The sequence below is a fragment of the Tupaia chinensis genome, unplaced genomic scaffold (assembly GCF_000334495.1).
Source record: "Tupaia chinensis unplaced genomic scaffold, TupChi_1.0 Scaffold000574_1, whole genome shotgun sequence".
Taxonomy (NCBI): Eukaryota; Metazoa; Chordata; class Mammalia; order Scandentia; family Tupaiidae; genus Tupaia; species Tupaia belangeri.
The window spans coordinates 2,789,102-2,814,618 of NW_006160088.1; the positions used below are offsets into that span (position 1 = coordinate 2,789,102).

General features: G+C 47.9%; 1 protein-coding gene across 2 annotated transcripts in view; it reads left to right on the forward strand.

The window, feature by feature from the left end:
• The window catches only part of PIK3CB (phosphatidylinositol-4,5-bisphosphate 3-kinase catalytic subunit beta), a 134,175-nt gene extending 114,083 nt beyond the window's left edge, over nt 1–20,092 (forward strand). For both annotated transcript variants that reach the window (XM_006158178.3, XM_027775577.1), the window contains 5 exons: nt 8,486–8,653; nt 10,225–10,348; nt 15,811–15,956; nt 17,215–17,347; nt 18,612–20,092. In XM_006158178.3, the coding sequence (XP_006158240.1) occupies nt 8,486–8,653; nt 10,225–10,348; nt 15,811–15,956; nt 17,215–17,347; nt 18,612–18,749 (709 nt within the window). In that variant the 3' untranslated portion in view covers nt 18,750–20,092. The remainder of the gene's footprint in view (nt 1–8,485; nt 8,654–10,224; nt 10,349–15,810; nt 15,957–17,214; nt 17,348–18,611) is intronic.
• Nucleotides 20,093–25,517: the final 5,425 nt, after the last annotated feature.

The window sequence follows — 25,517 nt, forward strand, 5'->3', positions numbered from 1 at the left end:
TATATATAGGTCTGTTTCTCTCTGGTCAGATTAAATGCAAAAATAAATAAAGTTAAATAAAATAATTTTTTTTAATGGGCTGCATATCCAACAGTGATCATGTAAGGTCACACTAGGCTGTGGTGTTTACCCTGAGTGCGTAGTGGCCCTGCCGCCCAGGTTTGCCTAAGTGCATCCAGGGACGTGCACCTGACCTAATCGCATTTCTCAGAACGGGTGCCTCTGACTAAACACTGCATGACTGTGTTATGCAGTCATTGAATGTTTTGAACTTTAAATATTTGCTCTCCTATCACACGTAACTTTTTTCAGTTTATCTTTTTACCAACACCTTTTATGAGATTTATCAAGATTAATAGGTAAAGTTCTAATTCATTATTTTCACTGCTATATATTAATCCTTTAAATAAATAGAAAATGATTTGTTCTTCTCTTAGCTATTTGTATTCCATTTTTTCCGATACACAAAAACAATACTGGTTAATGTCTCTATGCTGACATATGGAATTATTCATTAGTTGGGGTTTTTTTCAGGGGAGAGGTTTTTGCTGTAGGGCGTGTGCACTCACCACAAAGAGAGACAGACAGAAGGTGAGAAATCACACACACACACCCCCCGAGGGGATGGCCACACCACAATCCCTTGCCATTCTCTTCTTGGGATCTTGGGCATGCATGCACACGCACCCAGCGTGAGTTTAAGCCACTGGGTCCGGGATTCAGGAAGCCACTGGGGCCGGGATTCAAACCATGGTTGACTACATGGAAGTCCAGCAACATAGCCATTACGCCATCTGCTGGTCTTGGAATTATTCATTAGTGTACCTAGCCAAAAATGGAGTTGCTGGGCCATAAAGTGTGTACATTTTTGGCTTGAAACCATTGCCAGACTGCTTGTGAAGATGGCTACACCAGTGTTTCCTTCCGAAAGTAGCTGAACATTTTATTTTCTGCATCTCCTTGCAAGATATGTTAATTTTTTTGTGAATTGAATGCATATAATATTGTTAACTCATAGGATTTGATACTTCATTCTTCTTGTTAGTAGGGAGGTTGAATATCCCTTTAGTGCTTTTAGGTTTCAGCATTTTCTTTCTTTTTTATTTTTATTTTTGGAGAGATTTTTGCTATAGGGCACATACGCTCTCCAGAAAGACAGAGAGACATAAAGCGAGAAATCACCCCCCGGGGGGGATGGCCACGCCGCAATCCCTTCTCCTCCTTTCTCCTCTCAGGATCTTGGGCACGCACATGCGCCCAGTGTGAGTTTAAGCCACCAGGTCCGGGACTCGAACCATGGTCAACTACATGGGAGTCCAGCAACATAGTCATTACACTAACTGCTGGTCTCTCAGCATTTTCTTGACATTTCCTCTATGCTATAAATTACCTATCTTTCTTTTATGGTTTATGTTTATTATTATGCTGTTTTAAAAGTCATTCCCTTTTCAGTTATCTCAAATACATTGTCTTGGGGCAGCAGGTGGCTTAGTGGTTAAGGCTCTGGACTCCCACATGGCTGACCAGACCCGGTGGCTTGAAACTCACACCAGGCACACGTGTGCACATGCCCAAAATCCCAAGAGAGAGAGAATGAAGGAGAAGGGATTGCAGTGTGTCCAGCTCTCCTGGTGGTGATTTCTCGCTTTCTATTTCTCTGTCTCTCTATTGAGCACATGCACCCTATAACAGAAATCTCTCTCTTTTTTTTTAAACACATTTCTTCCATTTTAATTGCTCTTATCAATTTGGAAATACCAATTTTTTAAAGAATTATTTATTTTTATTTATTTATTCATTTATTTTAATTTGACCAGAGACAGATACAGATAGAGCCATAAAGCAAGCTACCAGATCCAAGACTTGAACCATGGTCACCTATGTGGGAGTGTCCAATGCCTTAACCACCATGCTACCTACGGGGTCCCAGAAATCTCTTTAGAAATACTGTGTTATTTTTATTTCGCACTATTTAAAGTCAAGATGGCCTCCCCTCTTCATTCTTCTCTGGAAAGTCTGCTTGAGATAGAGATTATGTGTTTTGCTTTAACTTTACACATACCATAATGTTATCTAGTCCTGATGGAGATGTTTTTGAATCTGGGTTTTTAGACTTCTGATTTTCCTTAATAGTTACTGGCTGTTAAGATTTTTTTTGTTTGTTTGTTTTCCTCCTGAGGAAGATTTGAGACCAAAAATAATCTAGAGACCAAGCAGTGCCTAGAGAGTGAAATGTGACGCTCTGGGAGACTGACCAGTGGAGTGCTCTGGGTCTGGATCAGGAAGACCGACTCCCTGAATGAACTGGGCACATGCATGCCCTCCTCCCGAGCTGGCTGGGGCTGGGGAGGACCCTGATGAGGGGGCTGTCTCTCTCTTTTTATTTTCTCTCTGTATGAAAGAGATGAATAAACTTTAAAAAGTGAACATGAGGGGGGACCAGCAGTTAGCGTAATGGCTATGTCGCTGGACTCCCATGTAGTTGACCACGGTTCACGTCTCGGACCCGGTAGCTTAAAACTCACGCCCGGCGCGTGTGCATGCGTGCCCAAGATCCCAAGAGGAGAAGGAGGAGAAGGGATTGCGGCGTGGCCATCCCCCCTGGGGGGTGATTTCTCGCTTTCTGTCTCTCTGTCTCTCTCTGTCTGGCAAGCGTACACGCCCTATAGCAAAACCCTCTCCAAAAAAAAAAAGGAACATGGGGGGACCAGCAGGTGGCATGGTGGTTGAAATGCTGGACACTCCCACATGGCTGACCACAGTTCAAGTCCCAGACCTGGTGGCTTGCTTTCTCACTTTCTCTCTCTCTCTGTTTCTCTCTGATCAAATTAAAATAAATGAACAAATAAATAAAATTAAATAAACAATTATTTTAAAAAGGTGAACAAGAAGATCCAGTTTATAGTTTTCAAATTTATTGTCAAACTTATTTTTTAATAACTTCCTCTTGGAATTTTGAAATCTCTGCTGTGCCTAGTTTTTCTCTCCTTTCTTATGCATAAGATCAGTTTATCTGTACTTTTTTTTTGTCTTAATGTTCTTAAGTGTTTGCTTCTTTATTAGTATTTTAACAGAAAGGGCTTCTGATTCTCTTAGTTGGTTTTTGAGAGACAAGGTCTTGCTGTTACCCAGGCTGCCCTCTGCCTCAGTTTCCCAAGTAGCTGGGATCACAGACATTTTTTTTTTTTAATTGCTAATGAGTGTGTGTGTTCACAGAGAGAATATACCCCTGCATGGTCCCACCACAGTCCCTTTTCTCTCTGTGTTGAGATTTGGGGCACGCATGCCTGGCATGTTTTTCAAGCCACTGGGGCTGGATTCCATACACAGTCACCCATGTGTGATCTGACTCCCTTAACCACTAGACTGCAGAGCTTCCCCCACAAAGCCCGATTATTTATGAGAAACAATCCCAGGAAAAAGCCAGTTCACACTGGGCCAGATCAGAGTCAGATCACACGAGCACAGTGTTGTAAATGAGGTCTTTCTGGGACCTGCCGGGCCTCCAGTCCACTGGATCGGGGCACCATACACGTACCTCCATGTTTCAGGCTGACTGGGCCAGAGCTTGAACTCTGGGCACCATAGGGATTCTATTCAGCCTCTTGAAGTATGTTGTATTGAATGTTTTTAGTATTTTTTTAAAGAATTATTTAATTTTTCTTTGTTATTATTTATTTTTCAATTTGACCAGAGAGAGAGAAAGGGGAAGCAAGAAAGCAAACTGCCAGATCCGGGACTCGAACCACAGTTGGCCATGTGGGAGTCCAACGCCTCAACCAGCACACCAACTACCAGCCCCTGTTTTTAGTATATTCATAAGGTTTGTTTTTCTTGTTTTAGGGCACACGTAGGTGCATGCTCTCACCAGAGAGAGAAGGAAAGAAACAGAGAGGGAAAGTGAGACATCACCCCCCAGGAGGGACAGCTATGCCTCATTTCCCCCTCCTTTAGTCTCCTCTTAGGATCTGGGGCACACACGCACATGAGACCAGCATGATTTTTTTTGTTGTTGTTGTTGAGAGTTTTTGCTATAGGGCGCGTGTGCTCGCCAGACAGACAGAGACAGAGAGACAGAAAGTGAGAAATCACCCTCCAGGGGAGATGGCCACGCTGCAATCCCTTTTCCTCCATTCTCCTCTCAGGATCTTGGGCATGCATGCACACGCGCCCGGCGTGAGTTTTAAGCCACCGGGTCCAGGACGCAAACCGCGGTCGACTGCAGGGGAGTCCAGTGACATAGCCATTACACCAACTGCTGGTCCCACAACCAGCATGATTTTTAAGCAACTTGGTCTGGGACTCAAACTGCCCAGTCAGCCATGTTGGATCCAGTGCCTCAACCTCTACCCCATTTGTTGGTACCGAGAAGAATTTCTAATAGAGAGCTGGATAAAAATTGAATTCAGTAGCTTTGAATAGGTAGCAGATTTTTGGTTCAAGCACATACAAAGGTTATTGCATAGGTAAGAGCAATTGGGTCATTGTAAGAAACCTGCTTGATGGGACCAGCAGTTGGCATAACGGCTATGTCGCTGAACTCCCATGTAGTCGACTACGGTTCGAGTCCCAGACCCGGTAGCTTAAACTCATGCCGGGCGCGTGTGCGTGCGTGCCAAAGATCCCGAGAGAAAATGGAGGAGAAGGGATTGTGGCGTGGCCATAAGGTGATTTCTCGCTTTCTGTCTCTCTGTCTCTCTCTTTCTGGCGAGTGAGCATAACCTATACCAAAAACCTTCCCCCCCCCCAAAAAAAAGAATAAAGAAAACCTCTGCTTGAGGACCATAAACCTAGTGAGGTCTTGGCCGCCTAGTTTCACAAATAACATTTTATTGGGACACAAACATTTGTCTGCATATTGGCTGTGGCAGCATTTACGTGTAAGTTGCAGAGTTGAGCGGCGACCTTAGAGTGCAGTGTCTTTTAGATATGCTATCTAGTCTCCTGGCTTCTACTGTATACACTACATCCCCAGGAAAATGTTTTTACTGGACTGACCCAACAGAAAAAGCGAGAAAGCTTCCAGTTTAGGCTAAGTCACTTGTTCTGTACAAGGTTAGTGCATAAGCTACAGAGTGGTTTCCTTTGATACTGGCAGGTTCAGGCCATACGATGGGCCTGTGAAAGACCGAGCTAAAGAGTCAGTTATAGACTTTGTCCTGGGACCAGCAGTTAGCGTAATGGCTATGTTGCTGAACTCCCATGCAGTCAACCGCAGTTCGAGTCCTGGACCTGGTGGCTTAAATTCATGCCGGGCGCATGTGCGTGCGTGCCCAAGATCCCGAGAGGAGAATGGAGGAGAAGGGATTGCAGTGTGGCCATCCCCCTTGGGGCATGATTTCTCTCTTTCTGTCTCTCTGTCTGTCTCTGTCTTTCTGGCGAGTGCACATGCCCTATAGCAAAAACCTCTCAAAAAAAAAATTAAAATAAATAAAAAAAAAAATTAAAAAAAAAATAAGACTTTGTCCTGGCTTAAGTTTCATCAGCTGATTAGAAAAGCCCCACCAAGTTCTTTTCTCTTCAGTTTTATTTCACCCGTTTCATCTAAATATGAAGCACATGGAGCGTCACTCGAGGTCCATGGTGACCTCAGACAGGGAGGCAGCCATGTGTGGGAGTGCTGGAAATAAACCCGTATCTGTCCAGTGGGAAACGTGTATCTAACAAGAGAAAGGAACTTGTCTGTCCAGCAGGATCTGCGCTGACATTTTGTACCCTGACCCCATGTTTAGAAAAATATGCAGGGCTTTACTTCTTTTTTGAGTTCATTTTCAAACTAGTATGTTTTCCTCGCCAAACCGTTTTTACTGTTTCTATAAATACCTGCGCTCCAGTTCCTCCTGCGTGTGTTTTTCTCGTGGCCAGCTGTCAGGTTCAGCTCGGTCACGCAGCACACATTCTTCCGAGTTCAATCCCAACCCTTCAGATACCTCCTCTGTATTACTATTTTAGTCCTTATAACAGTGCCGCGTTTGTGTAAGTGAAAACGCATCCCTGCTCATTTTCATTTTTCTCTGATGTTCTAAAATATTCTTCTTTCACGTGAAATTAGAACACGTGTACCCCATCGATATATCGGGACACCTTAACCTCCGGGCCACAGACAGTGGGCAGTCAGGCTTTTTTGTCAAGTCAGATAGATTGTCTGCAGGTAAACCCACCCGGCCTTTGGGAGGCTTGGCAGCCCTCTGTGCCCCCGCCCGTGCCCCCTGAATAAATGGGAACGCAGTCTTTTTGAGAGTCATCTCCATTTTGCTTCACGTTTGAGTTGCACTAACAGCATTTACTTATCTTTTAAGAGAGCTGGGCAAAAGTTGTCTAACAAGGGGCCTGCAGGTAGAGTGGTGGTTGGGGCACTGGCCTCCCACACGGCCGAGAAAAGTTGTCTGCTGGTCCTGGTACCAGCGGCCTCGGGAGGAGGAAGGATGTGGCGGCAACACGACCTCAGGTAAAGGATATTTACCCGTTGTTGGAGCCAGTGAGCTTAGACAGGTGCATGGGTAAGAATCAGGACCAGAGAAAAGCTTGCTACGACGGGTTAGAAGAGAATAAGGGTCTACCGTTCGCCCTGTGATAGAGCTTAATTGTTTAGCTCTTGTGTGATGTGAAAGGTAAGGAATTGCTCCTGGGGTCAGAGGATCTGAGAAGGAAGTTAGACGTTACCGAGGTTGTCACGGCCTTCATTAGAACCGTAGACGTGAAGTGCCGGGGCCAGATGAGATGACCTGGGCTCCCGGCTCTCGGCCCCAGCTTGACTCCTGTCAGACTGTCTCTCTGACAAGGATGTTTTTTCCTTCCCGTGCCCAGTGGCCCCTCCTCTCCGTGGTTGACGAGGAAGCGCTTGGACTCGTGCCCGGTGTGGCTGCAGCCGGGGTGGGAGGCGGTGCAGGGAAGTACGGACGTGCACTTTGACCTTCGTGTCAGCCTCACATGTGCTGCGCCGTGATAAGGATCGGGGACGTTTGTAGAAATGAGAACACGCATACGTACTTTTCTTACTTGGGAAGCACATTTTTAAAAGCAGAAATAATGCAGGTCTAAAGCAATCTGTTGGTGAATCAGTTTGCCAGAATTTCGTGTGACGGTTTCACTCCCAGCCTTGTCTTGGTGGAATTAGGGAAGTGCTTAAGGAGATAGAAAATAATTTCTCCCCTTTGGAAGGAATTTTAGAAACTGTTCAATAAAACTTTTCCTTTTTACTGGATTTTTTTTTTAAACATTATGCATTTATATTTTTATTTATTTTGGTTTAACGAGAGAGGGACAGAGAGAGAAAGAAAGTGGGAAAACAAGCCACCAGGTCTTGGACTTGAACTGCTGTCGGCCATGTGGGAGTCCAGAGCCCTTAACCACCACGCCACCTGCTGGGGCCCTCTTACTGGGTTTTCACACAGCCTAATTCGTATACTCTCTTCTTCCCTGATAACACACAGTCGTCTTCTTTTCTACAGTCCTTAGGGACTTCCCCAGTGTTTTTAGGACAATGACAGAAGTCCTTCCAGTGTCCTAACCATCCCATCACTGCTGGTCCGTATCTGAGAAGATATTTTATCTTCACTAGAGATGAGAATAAGTAAAAATCAAAGTAAAATGCCACCTATTATTGATTTAGTAAAAATTATTTTAATTCTCGGGCTGGCAGGTGGTGCGGTGGTTAAGGGCGCTGGACTCCCACGTGAACAACCGTAGTTCAAGTGCCGGACCTAGTGGCTTGCTTTCTCACTTTCTCTCTCTGCCCCTCTCTGGTCAAATTAAAATAATTAAATAAACAAAGCTCAGTAAAATAATTCTTAAAAAATAAATAAAGGGACCAGCAGTTGGCGTCATAATAGGTATGTTGCTGGACTCCCATGTATTCGACCGCGGTTCGATTCCTCGACCTGGTGGCTTAAAAACTCACGCTGGGCCCATGTGCATGCATGCCCAAGATCCTGAGAGGAGAAGGGATTGCGGCGTGGCCATCCCTCCTGGGGGGTGATTTCTCGCTTTCTGTCTCTCTGTCTGTCTGGCAAGTGCACGCGCCCTATAGCAAAACAAACAAACAAACAATAAAAACCTTCTCCGAAAAGGTGGAGTGGAAAAGCTCCAGGTGGTGTCCCTGTTCAGGCCACGTGCCATGAGTGGAGCTGGCCATGGAGTGTCAACTGCAGCAGCTATAGGTCACCGGCCAGTGAGGCCACTGCAGCTCCCTTAGGGCCTGGCGGGGCCAGCGTCGTCCGGCAGTGCACTGCTAGCTGGATGTTACACAGCACGGGGGTCCGTGTACATTTCCCTGGAGCGCTGGAGTTCCGCCTATCCCACCGTCTGTGGGAGCAGAGATCTACTCCCCATGGGAAGGCGGAGTTTGTATTGTTCTGTATGGCAGTAGTCCAGTAACGGCGAGTGTATCAGCAGTAATAAAACCTGATGGTAGTGAAAGGAATCCTTTGCCAGGCCAGTATCTCCTTTCAAGGACCAGGTGACCCTGCCCGTCTCTGCCTTTCAGGATGCTGCCCTACGGCTGCCTCGCCACAGGAGACCGCTCCGGCCTCATCGAAGTCGTGAGCACCTCCGAGACCATCGCTGACATTCAGCTGAACAGCAGCAATGTGGCCGCCGCCGCCGCCTTCAACAAGGACGCCCTTCTCAACTGGCTGAAAGAGTACAACTCTGGGTTCGTTCCTCCCGTTCAGTTAAAACAGCCCAACATAGAAATCCTCAGGGTGTGGAGGAGATAGCGCCTATTCGTGGCCTTGTCTGGGGTTAGACGGAACAGCGCACGGTGCTTCCTGAAGCTTCCGGGGGGTTCCTAGAATTCTGCTTTGTCCTGTTGGGATGTCTGAGCCCCGCGGTCTAAGAACAGAGTCCGTGTGTGTCGGCGTGCATGCGTGGTTGTCAACGGGGCTCGCCGTGTCGTTCTCCTGCCTCAGCTTCCTGAGCAGCTGGGACCGTAGGCACATGTCACCATGCCCAGCTCTTTCAGTGGGGTCCTGCCGTGCGGCCCACACCTGGTGCGAGCTCAGGACTCTCCCCTCAGCTCCCCAACATCCAGGGTACACGGACCCTCACCGCGCCCAACCTCTTAGGGTCCGCCAGGAAGTGGGCCTGGGCCTCCCGCAGTTTCCTGCCAGTCCTCTTTTGAAATTTCTTTTCTTTAAGTTAGATCATCATTTATTTAAATGTTTAAAACAAATTGAAACAATTGCTGTCATTATTTAAAAGTGGCTCATTCTTTCAGTAGCTGTCGAGTAGCAGCGTCAGCAAGCACGCGCTACCATGACTGGGACTAATTCGACTGTTTTAAAGAGGACATTGAAGTTGTTGTTTAACTGCATCAATTTTTGTAATTATGTGACTGATGAACTAAAGTAAAAAAAAATTTTTTTTTTTTTTGGAGAGGGCTTTTCGCTATAGGACTTGTGCGCTCGCCAGACAGACAGAGAGAGACATAGAGACAGAAAGCGAGAAATCACCCCCCGGGGGGATGGCCACGCCGCAATCCCTTCTCCTCCATTCTCCTCTCGGGATCTTGGGCACGCACGCACACGCGCCCAGCGTGAGTTTTAAGCCACTGGGTCCAGGACGCGAACTACAGTCGACTACGTGGAAGTCCAGCGACATAGCCATTACGCTAACTGCTGGTCCCCCTAAAGTAAAATTTTAATACATTAATTTTAAGGTAGGAGTTAAAGGGTTTGTAGACCATAACTTCTCCAAGCTAATACGGTTCTTACGTTGGAGTCTTGATATACGGGAAACAAAGGACACTCTGCAAGTAATTTTGGCTAAACCAAAACCAGACTCGAATTTTGTCATTGGTTAGATGCAAGGACTGGCATGTGAGAATTAGTTTCCAAAGTTCGATCTCAAGCACTTGACTCCGAAGAGTCTGCGTTAGTTACTCCCTTCTCATGGAAGTCGGTCACTTAAATGGCTAAACTGCAGCATCTAATCTCAGACGTGGAATTCCCACGTCAGGGACGACAGACAGACATGCTCCTAGCCCCAGCGGGACCTGGCAAACCCATGGTCCCTCTCCCTGCTGGGCACGTGGAGTCGGGATGGCTGCGGCCCAGCTCTCCAGCAGCCTGGGCCGGCCCACCTCCTTCCACCCCGCTCGTGTGGTGGTGGCAGCCCGGGCTGCAGTTCTCGATTACAATGGAGACCTCGCTGTGGTTAGGTCTCGCCTCATAGATGCGGAGGCTGAAAGCTTCGTTCCTTACTTCTCCTTTTTCTCTGCTACAGGGATGACCTGGACCGAGCCATTGAAGAATTTACCCTGTCTTGTGCTGGCTACTGTGTAGCTTCTTACGTCCTTGGGATTGGTGACAGACATAGTGACAATATTATGGTCAAAAAAACTGGCCAGGTGAGTTGCTGCCCAAAGCCCGCCAAGGGCCCCAGTGATGGTGTTACTTCCATAATCTCTCCTGGACCTCAGGCAGACTCTTTAGTGATTCTTAGAGTCATTTCTTTTTTATTTACTTCAATTTCCTGCTGACTTTTTAAACTTCTTTGCTTTAAGTTATATCATCATTTATTTCAATGTTTAAAACAAATGGAAACAATGACTGTCATTATTTAAAAGTGGCTGCTTCTTTCAATATAAGAAAATATATTTGGGGGACGGCCATGAAGCCTGGTGGTTAAGGGAACCGGATCCCACCTGGCTGAACTTGGTTCTACTCTCAGTCCTGGTGGCTTGGAAAACATGTCAGGGGGACCAGCAGTTAGCGTAATGGCTATGTCGCTGGACTCCCACGTAGTTGACCGCTGTTCAAGTGCCAGACCCTGTGGCTTAAACTCACGCCAAGCGCATGTGCGTGCGTGCCCAAGATCCTGAGAGGAGAATGGAGGAGAAGGGATTGCGGCGTGACCATCACCCCTGGGGGGTGATTTCTCGCTTTCTGTCTCTCTATCCCTCTCTGTCTTTCTGGTGAGCGCACACGCCCTATAGCAAAAACCTCTCAAAAAAAAAAAAAAAAGTCAAAACCAAAAGGGACCAGCAGGTGGCAAAGTGGTTAGGGCGCTGGACTCCCCCATGGCCTACCATGGGTTGAGCCCTGGCCCAGTGGCTTGAAGATCATGCTAGACACATGTGCGTGCATGCCCAGAATCCTGAGAGGAGATTGGATTGAAAAGAGAAAGGATTGCAGCATGGTCAAACCCTTTCAGGGTAATTTCTCCTTTTTCATCTCTCTGTTTGTCCACATGCCCAAAATGGCAAACCGCCCCCTTACACCCCAATAAAGTCAAAACTGAAAAAAGAAGGCATTATATCTATAAAGTAATAATAGGATTCTACTTTTCTAAAAATCAGAAAATAGAAGTCTTGGAAATTAGAAACAGGACTAAAAAGTGCGAGCCCATACCTGGTGGTTGAGGGGGCCGGGTCCCATTCAGCTCACCACGGGACTGCTGGCCCTGGAGGTGAGGAACACACCTGGCACCCATGTGTGCGTGCCCAAGTCCCAGCCAGATGGAGGGATGCAGAAGGAATGTGGGGGGCCGTGCCCCGTGGTGAGGTGCTCTCTCCCTCTCCTCTGTCTCTCTGCCTCTCTCTGTGTGCCCTTTAGCAACAACAAAAGAAATAACAACAAAGAAATGTTCAAATGAAACAGTGTAAGACCTCGTAGTAGACACCCTTCTAAGCGATTTGGGTTTGGGTATTCCGAAAGTTTATGGAGGAGCCAAACAGTGACCAGGAGTAAAATGCCATACTCGGCTAGGCCACCCCACACAGACAGCTTCCCCGTTTTAGTCCAGAGACCTCCCGAGAACACTGGGCATGTTACTGCCCATGGCCAGGGTTAGCTGAGGGGGTGCCTCACGGGAGACCCTCACGGCAGTGCTCACTCATCCATCCTCCCTGTTCCTCTCACTTACAGAAAAATGAAGCAAACTTTTTTAAATTTTAAAGAAAGTGGGGCCAGTGGGTGGCATGGTGGTTAAGGTGCTGGACTCCCACATGGCCAACTGTGGTTCAAATCCTGTACTCGGTGGCTTGATTTCTAACTTTCCATCTCTCTCTTTCTATCTCTCTCTCTCTCTCTCTCTGATGAGCATGAAAAGAAATAATAATAAATAAAATTAAATTGAAAAGTTCATAGGAAGTATATCTTACTAAAAAAAACCTGTGCAAATTTTAAATATTTTTTGCACAAAAATAAACTCTTATTTGATGCTATGTTTCCACAAACTTTTTTTTGAGAGATTTTTGCGATAAGGGCATGTGTGCTTACCAGAGAGACAGAAAGCACAAAATCACCCCCCAGGAGGGATGACCACTCCGCAGCCCTTTCTCCTCCATTCTCCACTCAGGATTTCGGGTATGCGTACACATGTGCCCGGCATGAGTCTTACTGCAGTGGACTGTGTAGGAGTCCAGTGAAGTAACCATGACGCCATCTGCTGGCCCCTCCACGAACTTTTTGAAGTCCCCTTGTGTGTTAATGCTGTTGGTCCTTCTGACAACCTCACAGAGTAAATGGAAGCCTTCTTACTCCATTTTATAGGTGAGGAAGTTGAGGCAGCAGAGTGGGCTGCCAGGCACACCGTTTTTGTACGGCTGGATGTGTAGACAGGGGCTTGCTCCATCACAGCCCTCCTGGCTCAGCCTTCCAAGGAGCCAGGCCCCGGGGGTGGTGCATCGCGCACCTGGCTTTTTACTGGCAGTTGGGCCAGAAGTGGAATCTTGGTTTCGCATGTGACCACAGCTGGGACTCATCTTCATCTTCTTCTTCTTCCTCCTTCTGTTTTTTCAAACCATTGTTCCTTAATATCTCAAAAAAAAAAAAGAAGATGGTGCAGGAATGATAGCGACCCAGTGCAGGGGGGTATGCCTGTCTGTATAGCATTTCCACAGAGCTCAGAGAATTGGAAGCGAGTGAACGTAACAATATAAAGGGGTTTCTCAGAGCCAGAGTTCATGAATGTCCAGAAGGAATAATACCAGAGTTTTCCATGTAATGGAATAGCCCCTTACCAAGGCCCTTCAGTGTGAAATTTCAGTAAGTCAGGCACTAAGAGGTCTCAGAAACCTTCCCAGAAGTACAGCAGGCCACCTGCCAGGGATTTGGAGTCAGCCGAGTTGGCTCACCAGGGGCTGCGCTGGGAACTGTGACACGGGATGTTAATCTCCATAATTTGAGGGAAAATGATTTTTTCTTAAAAGAGGTTTTTGCCATAGGGCATATGTGCTCACCAGAGAGAGAGAGAGACAGTGAGGGGGGAGGTGGCCACACCGCCATTCCATCTCTTCCTGGGATCTTGGGCTCGCACACACATGCGCCTGGCATAATTTTCAAGCCACCAGGTTTGGGATTGAACCATGGTTGGCCATGTGGGAGTCCAGCGATATAGCCACTACGCCATCTGCTGGCCCATGGGAAAATGGTTTTTTAAATTAAGTTTACTTATTTCTTCCCTGAGAAGAGCAGAGACAGTCACCCCCAGTAGGGCCTTCATGCCACAGTCCACGAGGTCATCTGGTGTGGGTCACAGGCCTGTGGACACAGCTAGCGTACTCAGGGAAGTCCAGGGTACAAACCTGGCCTGGATCTTCCCTGTGTGTGTCCAGTTGCTGCCCCCACCTGGTACCAAGGGACATTATTTCCAACATAGATTTCTGTGATCAAACGGCCAGTCGGATTTGAAGGTGCTATTTATAGGGACATTTTTGAATGTCTCCGAAGCGACACCCCCTAATCCTCTCTCAGGGGCTGCCAGAAGGACGGCCCGTAAAACCAGGTCCCCCCCGCAGTTTTGATCTAGGGTGACAGCTCTCGGGGTGTTCCTCACGTATGAAGACCTTCCTGTTGGTAGTTTTCTGACTGGTGGGGCGGGGTGGACTGGCATGTCGTGGGTACAGGACAGGACGGTGCTGTGTACCCTGTGGGTGGTCTAAGAGTTAGAGCCCGTAACGGAGAATCGGGCCGGAAACGTCTGTTTTGCCACGGTTGAGGAAGGAAACGGAAGCGTGACCTGGGCCTCAGGAGAGGGGTTTCCCATGGGGAAGGGCGGAGGAAAGCCGGGGGAGGCGCTGTGCAGAGCCGAAGAGCAGCCAGACCCGCAGGTTGCCGGCCACAGGGAGGGCAGTTTTGAAAGTGGTTTTTAGATGTTAAGAAGAGTTTGGGGTGAATTAATAGAGTTACAGAACACTAAGCAACAACAAGTCATTTTTCAAATAAAAAAGATGAACATAGAAGGAAGTGTAGAGAACAGCAGATAGCACGGTGGTTACATCACTGGGCTCCCACATAGCTACAGCTTGAGTCCTGGACCTGGCGACTTGAAACTCCTGCCAGGCACATGTGCATGCGTGCCCAAAATCCTGAGAGGAGAATGGAGGAGAAGGAACGTGGTGTGGCCGTCTCCCTGAGGGATGATTTCTCATTCTCTGTCTCTTTGGCGAGCTCACACACCCTATAGCAAAAATCTCTTTTTTAAAAAAAAAAAAAGAAAAAATGGAAATCGGGATCAGCAGTTAGCATAATGGCTATGTTGCTGGACTTCCATGTAGGTGACCGCAGTTCGAGTCCCGGACTGATGACTTAAACTCACGCTGGGCGCCTGTGTGTGCATGCCCAAGATCCCGAGAGGAGAATGGAGGAGAAGGGATTGCGGCGTGGCCATCCCCCCAGGGGGTGATTGGGTGATTTCTCACTTTCTGTCTCTCTCTCTTTCTGGTGAGCACACGCACCCCATAGCAAAAACCTCTCCAAAAGAAAAAAGCGAAATGTAGTGAAAGTATGTACCACATGATTTAGATGTGGAATGTGTTTATTTACATCATCGGGACAACATAAAGCGGGAATATTAATTTAATCGGATATTATGACACCATGTATTGCATCATGTAGCATTATGTGAGCACAAGAGGATCAAGTCTTTGTCTTTCAAAATAAAAATAATCTCATATTAGGAAATAAAAGACAAGTAAGAAGATACTCAAAAGAACAGAGGCAGCTACCAGGGAAAACGTGAAACTGGGAGGTGTCACCTCTAAGGAGCAGCATTCTGGTTGAGGGAGCTAGTAGGGGTCGGTTATACTCTTCTGGTTGCCATGCTTTGTAGAACTATTTGACATTTTAAAATAAGACGTGTTTATTATTTACAGATTTTTGTCAGAGATTCTTCTTGCCCTCTGGCTACACAGTTTATATCAGGGTTATTACCGAATGCAGAAGACCTAAAAATGTTTGAAATAATCTCTTCTGAGCCGGCAGGTGGTGTGGTGGTTGTGGTTGGGGCGGCTGGACTCCCAACATGACTGGCCCTGGTTCGAGTCCTGTCCCTGGCAGCTTGATTTCTCATTTTTTCTTTCCCTTTCTCTCTCTCTCTCTCTCTCTGGTCAACTTCAAATAATAATAATAATGCCAATGAATAAAAGTTAACAAATAAAAATAGTTCTTTTTTTTTTTGGAGAGGTTTTTGCTATAGGGTGCATGTGCTCACCAGAAAGACAGAAAGCGAGAAATGACCCCTAGGGGAATGGCCACACCATAATCCCTTTTCCTCCATTCCCCTCTCGGGTTGTTGGGTACACACGCACGCGCCTGGCGTGAGTTTAAGCCACCGGGTCTGGACTCGAACCATGGTCAGCTACATGGGAGTCCAGCGACATAGCCATTATGCTAACTGCTGGTCCCCCAAAAATAATTTTTAAAGAAAAAAAGAAAGAAAGAATCTCTTCTTCCCAAGTGGCCCGTGGGCTGTGCATGCCAGCAGCAGGGCTCAGCTGGCAGGGTGGGCGTCTGGAGCCGTGGGACCCTGGCTTTCATATCTGAAATCTCGAAAACTAAAGGCCGTTAAATCTCATTTGTTTTCCAGCTCTTCCACATTGATTTTGGACATATTCTCGGAAATTTCAAATCTAAATTTGGTATTAAAAGGGAGCGAGTGCCTTTTATCCTTACCTATGACTTCATTCATGTCATTCAACAAGGAAAAACGGGGAACACGGAAAAGTTTGGCCGGTGAGTACTGCCCTCCATCAGGGCTGAGTTCATCTCCCACGTCCTGTCCGACAGCTGGGCTAGCATCTCCCGCTGAGGCAGAGCTGGCTGCGGGCGGTCCTCCATCTCACACAGAGGACTTTGGGGGACTCGCCTGTCAGATACTCGCTTTAGCTCAGAAGCGCTCAGGGAGAAAACACAGAATGCTAGAGTTTGAAATGCGTTACTTTTTGTAGACTGTCTTTGGTAGCAAGCTGCGGAGAGGGCTGGCCGTGTGGAGGACGGTCCGGAAGCCAGGGCTCGGGGACAGACTTTGCCATCTCTGGTCTGTCCCCTACCACGCACATGGTGACTTCGTGCCTTTGTCTTCTCGTCTTGGGATGGCAGCAGACAGAGCAGCCACTCCGGGCTGCTGTGATGAGAGATGTGGTATCGTGCGACCATCACGGGCGCTGTGCGTTACAAAGGGCTGCCATAACCAGCCGTAGCTTTGCCTGGGCTCCTGCCGAAAATGCTTCTCCTGGTCTAGTTTTCTCTTTGGCCAAGAAGTGGGGCTCAGAGTGGATGGTCTTCTCAAGTTCCATTTGTGGGGAGCGAGAAGGCCAGACGACAAGGAGTAATGCAGACGCGCTGGCTCTGACTTGTCAAGAAATTAATCCCGGGTCGGCAGGTGACGTCGTGGTTACATCGCTGGGTTCCCACGGAATCAACCATGGTTTGAATCCCAGACTCAGAGGCTTAAAAAAAGAAAAAAAAAAACATGCCGGGCACATGTGCGTGTGTACGTGCCCAGAACGTCAAGAGGAGAATGGGATTGCAGCGTGGCCATCCCCCCGGGGTCATTTCTGTTTCTAGCTCTCTGTCTCCCTCGTCTCTCCAGTGAGTGCATGTGCTCTATAGCAACAAGAAAAGAAAAAGACAAAAAGAAATTAATCTCTGGAGTCGGACCACAGATTCAGAACCCACAGTACATTCGGAAATTCTCGTGTATTATAATTCTTATTGGTTAATGATGGGTTCTCGTTTCTCCGAGAATTAGAGAGCCTAGGTTTAGTCATCTATTGTCTGTGTCAGAGAATGTCAGTTTAGGTTTGTTTTGGGGGAAATGTGTGATTTTTGGAGAGCCCGACTCTGTCGTGTTGTGGAGATTTTAGTCCCGGGACAGTTCTCCAGAAGTGAACGTTTATAGGTAGCAAGTTGAGCTCCACCTTTGTCTGCCCCCCGTGTAACGTGTGCCTGCCCCGACACCTGCTCGTGCTCGGGGTCTGCTCCGCCGCAGGTTCCGCCAGTGCTGTGAGGACGCGTACCTGGTCTTGCGCCGCCACGGGAACCTCTTCATTACCCTGTTCGCCCTGATGCTGACCGCCGGCCTGCCCGAGCTCACGTCCGTCAAGGATATTCAGTATCTTAAGGTACACCCCCTCCCGCGTGCCGGACGGCGCGTGGACTCAGTTCGAGCTGCCTGTTTCTTTGAAGTGTGTCGGGGAGGTGAGCAGTCGTTTCCTCCGAGATGGAGGACGAGAATCTGAGACGATCGTGTGGAGGGAGAGCTTGGAAAGAGGAGCTTGTGACCCGGATGGTTTTCCCCTCGGTGACAGGTGCACAGAGAAGGCTGGAACTGAGGCCAGTAGACGGCATGGCGGTTAAGGCGCTGCACTCCCATGTGGCCCCCCACCGCGAGCACCAGACCCGGTGACCGAAAACCACACTGGGCGTGTTTGTGCCCAACACCCCAAGAGGAGAATGGAGGAGAAGGGACCGTGGCATGGCCACCCTCCCCGAGGGGTGATGTCTCACTTCCCCTCTCTGTCTCTTGATAAGTACATGTGTCTTACGGGGGAAAAAATCATGCCAGGCACATGTGAGTGCATGCCTCAAATCCCCAGAGGAGACTGGAGGAGAAAAGATTGTGGCATGGCCGTTTCCCCTGGAGGGTGACTTCTCACTTTCCTTGTCACTTTCTGTCTCTGACAAGCGCACTTGCTCTATGGCAAGAAACCTTAAAAACAGGGAACCAGCAGTTAGCGTAATGGCTATGTCGCTGGACTCCCACGTATTCGACCGCAGTTCACGTCCTAGACCCGGTGGCTTAAAACTCACGCCGGGCGCGTGTGCGTGCGTGCCCAAGATCCCGAGAGGAGAATGGAGAAGGGATTGCGGCGTGACCATCCCCTCTGGGGGGTGATTTCTCGCTTTCTGTCTCTATGTCTCTCTCTGTCTGGCGAGCGCATGCGCCCTATAGCGAAAACCTCTCCAAAAAAAGAAAAAAGAAAGAAACCTTAAAAACAAATAAAAAGGAAGGTTGGCACTGGGCCACAGCTTACCCCACACGGGAAGCCAGGGGTTGGTAGCTGGTGGTCAGGGGGTCTCCTGCCTTTTCACAGCCTCTCACTTCCCCGTGGGTCTCAAGCCGGCTCACTGGGTTCCGAGGTGGCACGCAGCCCAGTGCGTGCTGCGGTCATTGTAAACTCGCTTTGTCCTCACAGCCCCTCAGCAGAGGTCACCCTGACACCTGTCCTTGGTGTTCATTCACTCTCGCTCCCGCAGACGGACTGAGGCGCGCCTCGTGGTGACGGGAGCGGCGCAGATGCGCGCCTCGTGCGGATGTCAATGGGTGCACGTCTGTAGCGAGGATACGTGAAATCGGGTTTTTTTTTTTTTCCCCTTCGCTTTTAGGATTCTCTTGCCTTAGGGAAGAGTGAAGAAGAAGCACTCAAACAATTTAAGCAAAAGTTCGACGAGGCGCTCAGGGAAAGCTGGACGACTAAGGTGAACTGGATGGCCCACACGGTGCGGAAAGACTACAGATCCTAACGGCAGCCTCTGCGCCGAGCGTGGTCGTCGGTTTCGTTCGGTTCCATTTTGCACTTGCACTAAATTGAACATAACCCTGCCAGAGATGTTAAAAGGGAATGGAATCCTGGCACTCAGATTCAGTGAAGAACAAGACACCCCACAGCACCTGATCTGAACCCCCTCCTGCTTTATGAATGATTCCAAGACTCATGAAGACTGTCACCATTTCGGATAATCATTTCCGGCTGACTTTGCACGCCAAGGAATGCTACTGGGGACCTCTTTACTTTTCTTTCTAAAGTGTTTGGTACTTTCCCAGAGAGATGTAAATACTTCTTTTCAGTGTTGTGACCAAGTGTTACTCAGTCAGCAACTTCCCGGCTCATGGGAGCCGGAAGCTATTCTTACTTTCCAAATAAGGCTTAACAGAAAGGTATTTTTCTTCCTTTTTAAACTGTGTGAACTACGGATTATAATTTGAGCTTATAATTATTTTTGAAAAGAAATCTTTTAAACCTGTGGAAACTCATTAATTCTCTCGTTAATATTTATCTACCATGAGAGATCATCCCAGCCAGACTTGCTGAAAATATACCTGGTAAGGCAAATATAATATATATAAATATGCTGCATCTATATTTATAAAATTTCTAGTGGGAGTCTGTATAAAAAGATGTTTCTTTGGTATTCGTCATCCTGTGTTTTAAAGTTTCACAAAAGCAGAGCTTTTTCCTAAGTTACTTTTCAGTTAGTTAACCGTGTCATCCAGTTCTTCCAACTGCTTCTGTAACGAGGCACGTCTTAATATCATTTTTATATATTATCTATGAAAGAGTTCATTTCATAGAGCATAATACTTGAGCAAATATATCCAAGAAATGCAAGCAATGAAAAGAAACCTATTTATGGGATAAACTCCAGACCTGAAATTCAGTATTTTAGTAAAATGCCAGCTGTTCTTACTGTATTTATTAAAACTTGTAATAATGTGATTTTTTTTTTTCAAGGAAATTAGTTCAAATTGAAATGATTCATGCCACACGGAAGTCTTTAATTTATTTGCTGAGGTACCATGTAGGTAGGGTGCTAGGTGGCAGATAAGGTTACTATGTGCAATAGGAACTACTGGGTTGAATGTGCGAGTGGATGCTTCTTCTGAGTGCTGGCGACATCCAGCGGAACTACTGTTAATTCTCCAAAGAACATTGAGAGCTCAGTCCTCAATGGCGTGGGAGAGAGGACTGAGCATTTACCCTGTGACTGAGTTTTCTATAGGAATTTTATTGAAGATTGTTTAATTTTGTTTTCCTCCTTAATGTTCTCAGTCAGTCAAATAAATGGGTAACTGCTTTCGGCCGTTCTTGGGATGTGTGGGTCTCTTCTTTATGGGCAGCATCCGCTCTCCGAACTCGGAACTGGGGCTTGAGGAAGGAGGCGTGAGTGTGGAGCCCACGTGGCCAGTGTGTGGGTCAAGTCCCACCCAGTGGCTTCAAAAACACACTGGACACACATGCTTGTGTGCCCAGAATCCTAGAAAAAGGGAGGAATGGAGAAGGGATTGCAGTGTGACCATCCCCTTGGGGGGTGATTTCTCACTTTCTTTCTCTCCCTCCCCTCCTCCCCCTGTCCCCCTCTCTTTCTGGCGAGTGCTCACACCCTCCAGCAAATTTAAGAAAAAGAAAGAAAGAAATAGCCAGGTCAGTAAACAGATCAACTTCTGGCATGGCTAAGGCTACTGCTTTTCCTGGTTATTCTCCTTAGACACAGCGTGGGAGGCCTCTTGGACTTCGGTGAGAGCCTGAGGTGAGGGGATGCCCCGCCCAGGTCTTCCATGCCTTTGGGAGGTCCCCTGAGGTCTGGGAGATGCCCATGACCCATGTGGCCCTGAGCTACAGCAGGACTGCAGTGGCTCCAGAGCTCTCCACGGAGCAGATGCTCAGAGCAGGCCAGGCAGGCAGGAATGTGTCACCTGAGGATGTCGGGGGGGAGGGTCTGTCCCCTCTCCATTCTTCAGGCTGGTCTCCATTCAGTGAGAGTATCAGGAGCAGAACTGCAGAGGGCAGGTGTGCTCAGAGATCTCTGTCTAGTAGCCAGGTCTGGAGCGTGCTGCGCGGTACTTGGAAGGAGATGTCAGGAGCACCGCCCCATCCGGAGTGCCTGCCGTGTCGCTCAGTGTGAATGTATTCCAGAGCAAGAAAGGGAAGTGATGCCCATGCGTGTCCCTAGCCTGGGCCTGAGCCTGGGATGGCTCCCCCTGCTGGCACAGGCTCCCCCACCACCCAGGGAAGCAGGACCCTGGCTCACAGCTGCTTAATGTTCCTAGCAGGTGCCCCCGCGTGTTTGCTGAATGATATCTCTGGCTCTGAGAGAGTCTAGCCAAACCAGAGAGGAGACTGTGGGAGGTGGGAGGAGAGTCCTCCAGGATGAGTCTCGGCTCTCAGCCGCAAGGGCGGCTTCTTGTGTAGGAACTGCTTACCCTGTGTATTGTCCCTTAAGCATCCCGGCCAACAATGGATCTTATCCCAGAACACTTTGGACTATCTTTTGGTCCTCTCCAATAGACCTCTAAAACAAGGCTTTAGAAACCAGAATTCCAGGGACCAGCAGTTGGCGTAATGGCTATGTCACTGGACTCCCATGTAGTCGACCACAGTTCAAGTCCCAGACCCGGTGGCTTAAACTCAAACCGGGCGCGCGTGCGTGCGTGCCCAAGATCCCGAGAGGAGAATGGAGGAGAAGGGACTGCGGCGTGGCCATCTCCCCTGGGGGGTGATTTCTCCCTTTCTGTCTCTCTATCTCTCTGGCGAGTGCACGCGCCCTATAGCGAAAACCTCTCCAGAAAAAGAGAAAGAAAGAAAGACGTAGGATTTATGGACAGTAACGGGCTCAGAATTGCCTTTTTTTCCACCTTCCTCTGCTGTCCTGCACTCTAGAACGCTGTGCCTCTTCTCGGGGATCCAGTGCCATCATCCTGGAGACTCTTCTTCCTCCGTTCCTAGCCATCGCTCCTCTTTCTCAGCTGATGGGAAAACTGTCCCGCGTTACTCGGAGTCACTCCTCTCAGGTATGACAGACACCTTCTCCGGGGCCATGATTCCTTCTCACGTGGAACAAAGCCCAGGTGCCCCAGCTCCGAAATTTCAGCCTTAGGCCCTCCCTCCCTTCCTCTCTCCTTTTCTCATTCTGGACAGCAGTCCATTCAGGAAAGTGCATACACCCCTAACAACATACAGATGCCGCTAGCCTGCAGTGCCTACCGTGTCACCCCCACACGGGCCAACAAAGAGCACCGCCCTCGCCTCCGAAGCCCTTCCGGGCCGCCTGGGTGTCGCTGTGCTTTCGTGGCTGTCATCTGGGATTGCGGGGCCTACTTTCTGCATTAGGCGTCTTAGATCCAGCGTGTTTGGAGATGTAGCCATGTCGCTGCCGATGGCCATAGTTCGTTCGTGTTTATCACTGTGTGGTCGTATGTCTTATGGCTGTTCTGTAATTCGGACATCCTTTGTCCTTGTCAGGACACATACGGGTCATTTCTAGCTTGAGGCCATTACAAATAATGCTGCTACGATCGTTATAATCCAGCTGCTGGTCACGAACGTGTCTTTGGGTGGATATGCTTCAGATTCAGAAGTCGGGTTATGCGCATCTTTGACGAGGTCATGTTAAAATTGGTGGTTCTCCCGACTTCCTCCTCCAGTACCCTCAAACGCGAATTCTTGTCGTTCCGTATTCTCACCGATACCCAGCTCACCGACACTCAAAAACTTCTTAGCCATTCCGATATATGACGTCAATTCATTTGCATTTCCCTGCTGAGTAATTAAATCAAGTTGGTTTTGCACAGCGGCTAATGACTACTTGGATTTTCTCCTTTATGAAATTCCTTTTTAAATCCTTCGTCCCTTTTTTAGTGAGTTACTTGGGTTTTTGCATAACGTTCAGAGAATGTACGCTGCGTTATTTCAGTTCTGTCAAGCCCGGGGGGCTTGTTCTGTGTCTTACAATCAAGTGTTATAAATATGTGTGCGCGTGAAAGGCGCCCGGTCTCTGCAGTCGCTAGGGCCCTGCTCTGTGCGTGTTCATTAGGTCTGTGCTTCTAATCATGTTTACATTTTAAACGTCCTTACTGAATTTTTCCCTAGCAATGTGAGAGAGAGAACTTAAAATATTTCACTGCGATTGTGGATTTTCTCATTTTTGTTAATGGCAATTCTTTTTTTTTTTTAATAATTATTTTATTTGACTTTATTTATTTATTTATTTTCATTTGACCAGAGAGGGACAGAGAGAGAGAGAAAGTGAGAAAGCAAGCCACCAGCTCCAGGACTCGAACCGCAGTCGGCCATTTAATAGTCCACTCCCCTTGACCACCACACCACCTGCCAACCCCCTGATGGCAATTTTGATTACGTAGTGTTTGAGGCTATAGCATTTGATACGTACACAAATTCAAAGCTGACTTATTGGGTCATTGAAAAAGTCTTAACACCTTTTACATAGAAATACAGAAAAATATGTCATGACTTTTCCAACAACCCAATATTTCCCTTGTGAATTAAACTTTTTAGGTTTTTGCCATTGGGTGTGCAGGGTCGCCAGTGAGAGACAGTGAGGGAGAAGTGAGAAATCGCCTCCCAGGGGAATGACAATGCCACAATCCATTCTCCATCCTCCTCCTGGAATTTTGGGCAGGCATGCCACACATGCCTAGAGTGTTTTTTTTTTTTTTTCAAACCACCAGGTGCAGGACTTGAACCACGGTCAGCCTTATGGAATCCAGTGCCTTAAACACCATGACACCTGCTGGCCCTGAACCTTTTCTCTTTTTCTTTTTTAAGAGGTTTTTACTACAGGGTGCGTGTGCTCGCCAGAGAGACAGAAAGCGAGAAATCACCCCCCGGGGGGGATGGCCACGCCGCAATCCCTTCTCCTCCATTCTCCTCTCGGGATCTTGGGCGCACACACACACGCACCCGGCATGAGTTTAAGCTGCTGGGTCAGAGACTTGAACCGCGGTCGACTACATGGGAGTCCAGCTACATAGCCATTACGCCAACTGCTGGTCCCTCTTTCTGTTATCATATTAGGTTATAATTTTTGTATTTGACTTATCCATCTCTATCATCACTTGGTATTTTTGTCATTTCCCCTAGCAATGAAAGAACCTTATGACTCTTTTATGTATGTATTTATTTTGCTAAAGGGTACATGTGCTTGCCAGAGAGAGACAGAGACAGGGAGAGAGGGAAAGTGAGCAGTCACTTCCCACGGGGAATGGCCACACTGTATTTATTTCTTCTTCATTCTCCTCTCAAGACTTGGACCACGCACACACATGTGTCCAGCATGTTTTTTTTTTTTCTTTTTGGTTTTGGAGAGGTTTTTGCTATAGGGAGCACACGCTCCCCTGACAGACAGAGACAGAAAGCGAGAAGTCACCCCCCTGGGGGGATGGCCACGCTGCAATCCCTTCTCCTCCATTCTCCTCTTGGGATCTTGGGCACGCACGCACACACGCCCCGCGTGAGTTTAAGCCACCAGGTCCGGGACTCGAATCATGGTCGACTACATGGGAGTCCAGCAACATAGCCATTACACTAACTGCTGGTCCCATGCCCAGCATGTTTTTCAAGCTGCCAGGTCTGGGACTCAAACTGTGGGGTAGGCTGGAGCCAGCAGGCGGCGGCATGGTGGTTAAGAGCACTGGACTCCCATGTGCTGACTGCAGTTCAAGTGTCAGACCTGGCATCTTGCTGTCTCTCTCTGTCTCTCTTCTCTCTCTCTCTCTCTCTCTGGTCAAAACTATGTCATGAGGGGATTGTGGCATGGCCATCCCCCCTGGGGGGGGTGATTTCTTGCTTTCTGTCTCTCTCTGTCTTTCTGGTGAGCACATCCGGCCTATAGCAAAAACCTCTTCAAAAAAGAAAAAGGAGAAAAAATCAAACTATGTCATGACATTCCCAACAACCCACTAATGAACTGTTCTGTAAAGTTATAATGCTGGCCCCAGCTAGCGTTATGTCACTGGACTTCACCTGGCCCACCACGGTTTGAGTCCCAGACCCGGTGGCTTAAAACTCATGCCAGGCACATGTGCATGTTTGCCCAAAATCCCAAGAGGAGAAGGGACTGCGGCGTGACCATCGCCTCTGGGGGAGAGAGTGAGTTCTCACTTTTTGTCTCTGTCTCTGGTGAGATAACATGCCCCATAACAAAAATCTCAAAAAAAAAAAAAAAAAACTTTCTTGCTGTACGATCTACATATGACCATTTCTGATTTGATTGTCTTCAAACATTCTTCATTCTGCTGTATTCTTTCTCCCTCTCTAATCTCCGTTTTTGTAAACTATAAAAGAATCTTTATGTGAAAGCATCAGTGTGATCATAAATACTTAGATTTTAAAGTAAAATCTTACTTTCCCTGAATTTCAGTTGTTTCCCTTCCCTGCGGTCATCACCATCGCTGCTCCGCACTCGGTAACCCGTGTTCCGTCTGTAACCTCCTCCACCCCTCTCCGCGCTCGGTTCGAATACGCAGAAGACATAAGCGAGTCTAGGGAGTCCTGTCGTTCAAGGGCACCATTCGCACGGGAAGTAAGGAACACACTGAGCGGCAGAGATCGTGGGGGTGTATAACTAACTGCTCACAAAACAGTTGTCTTTTTTTTTTTTTTTTTGGAGAGGTTTTCGCTATAGGGCGCGTGTGCTCACCAGACAGACAGACAGACAGAGAGACAGAAAGTGAGAAATCACCTCCCAGGGGGGATGGCCACGCCGCAATCCCTT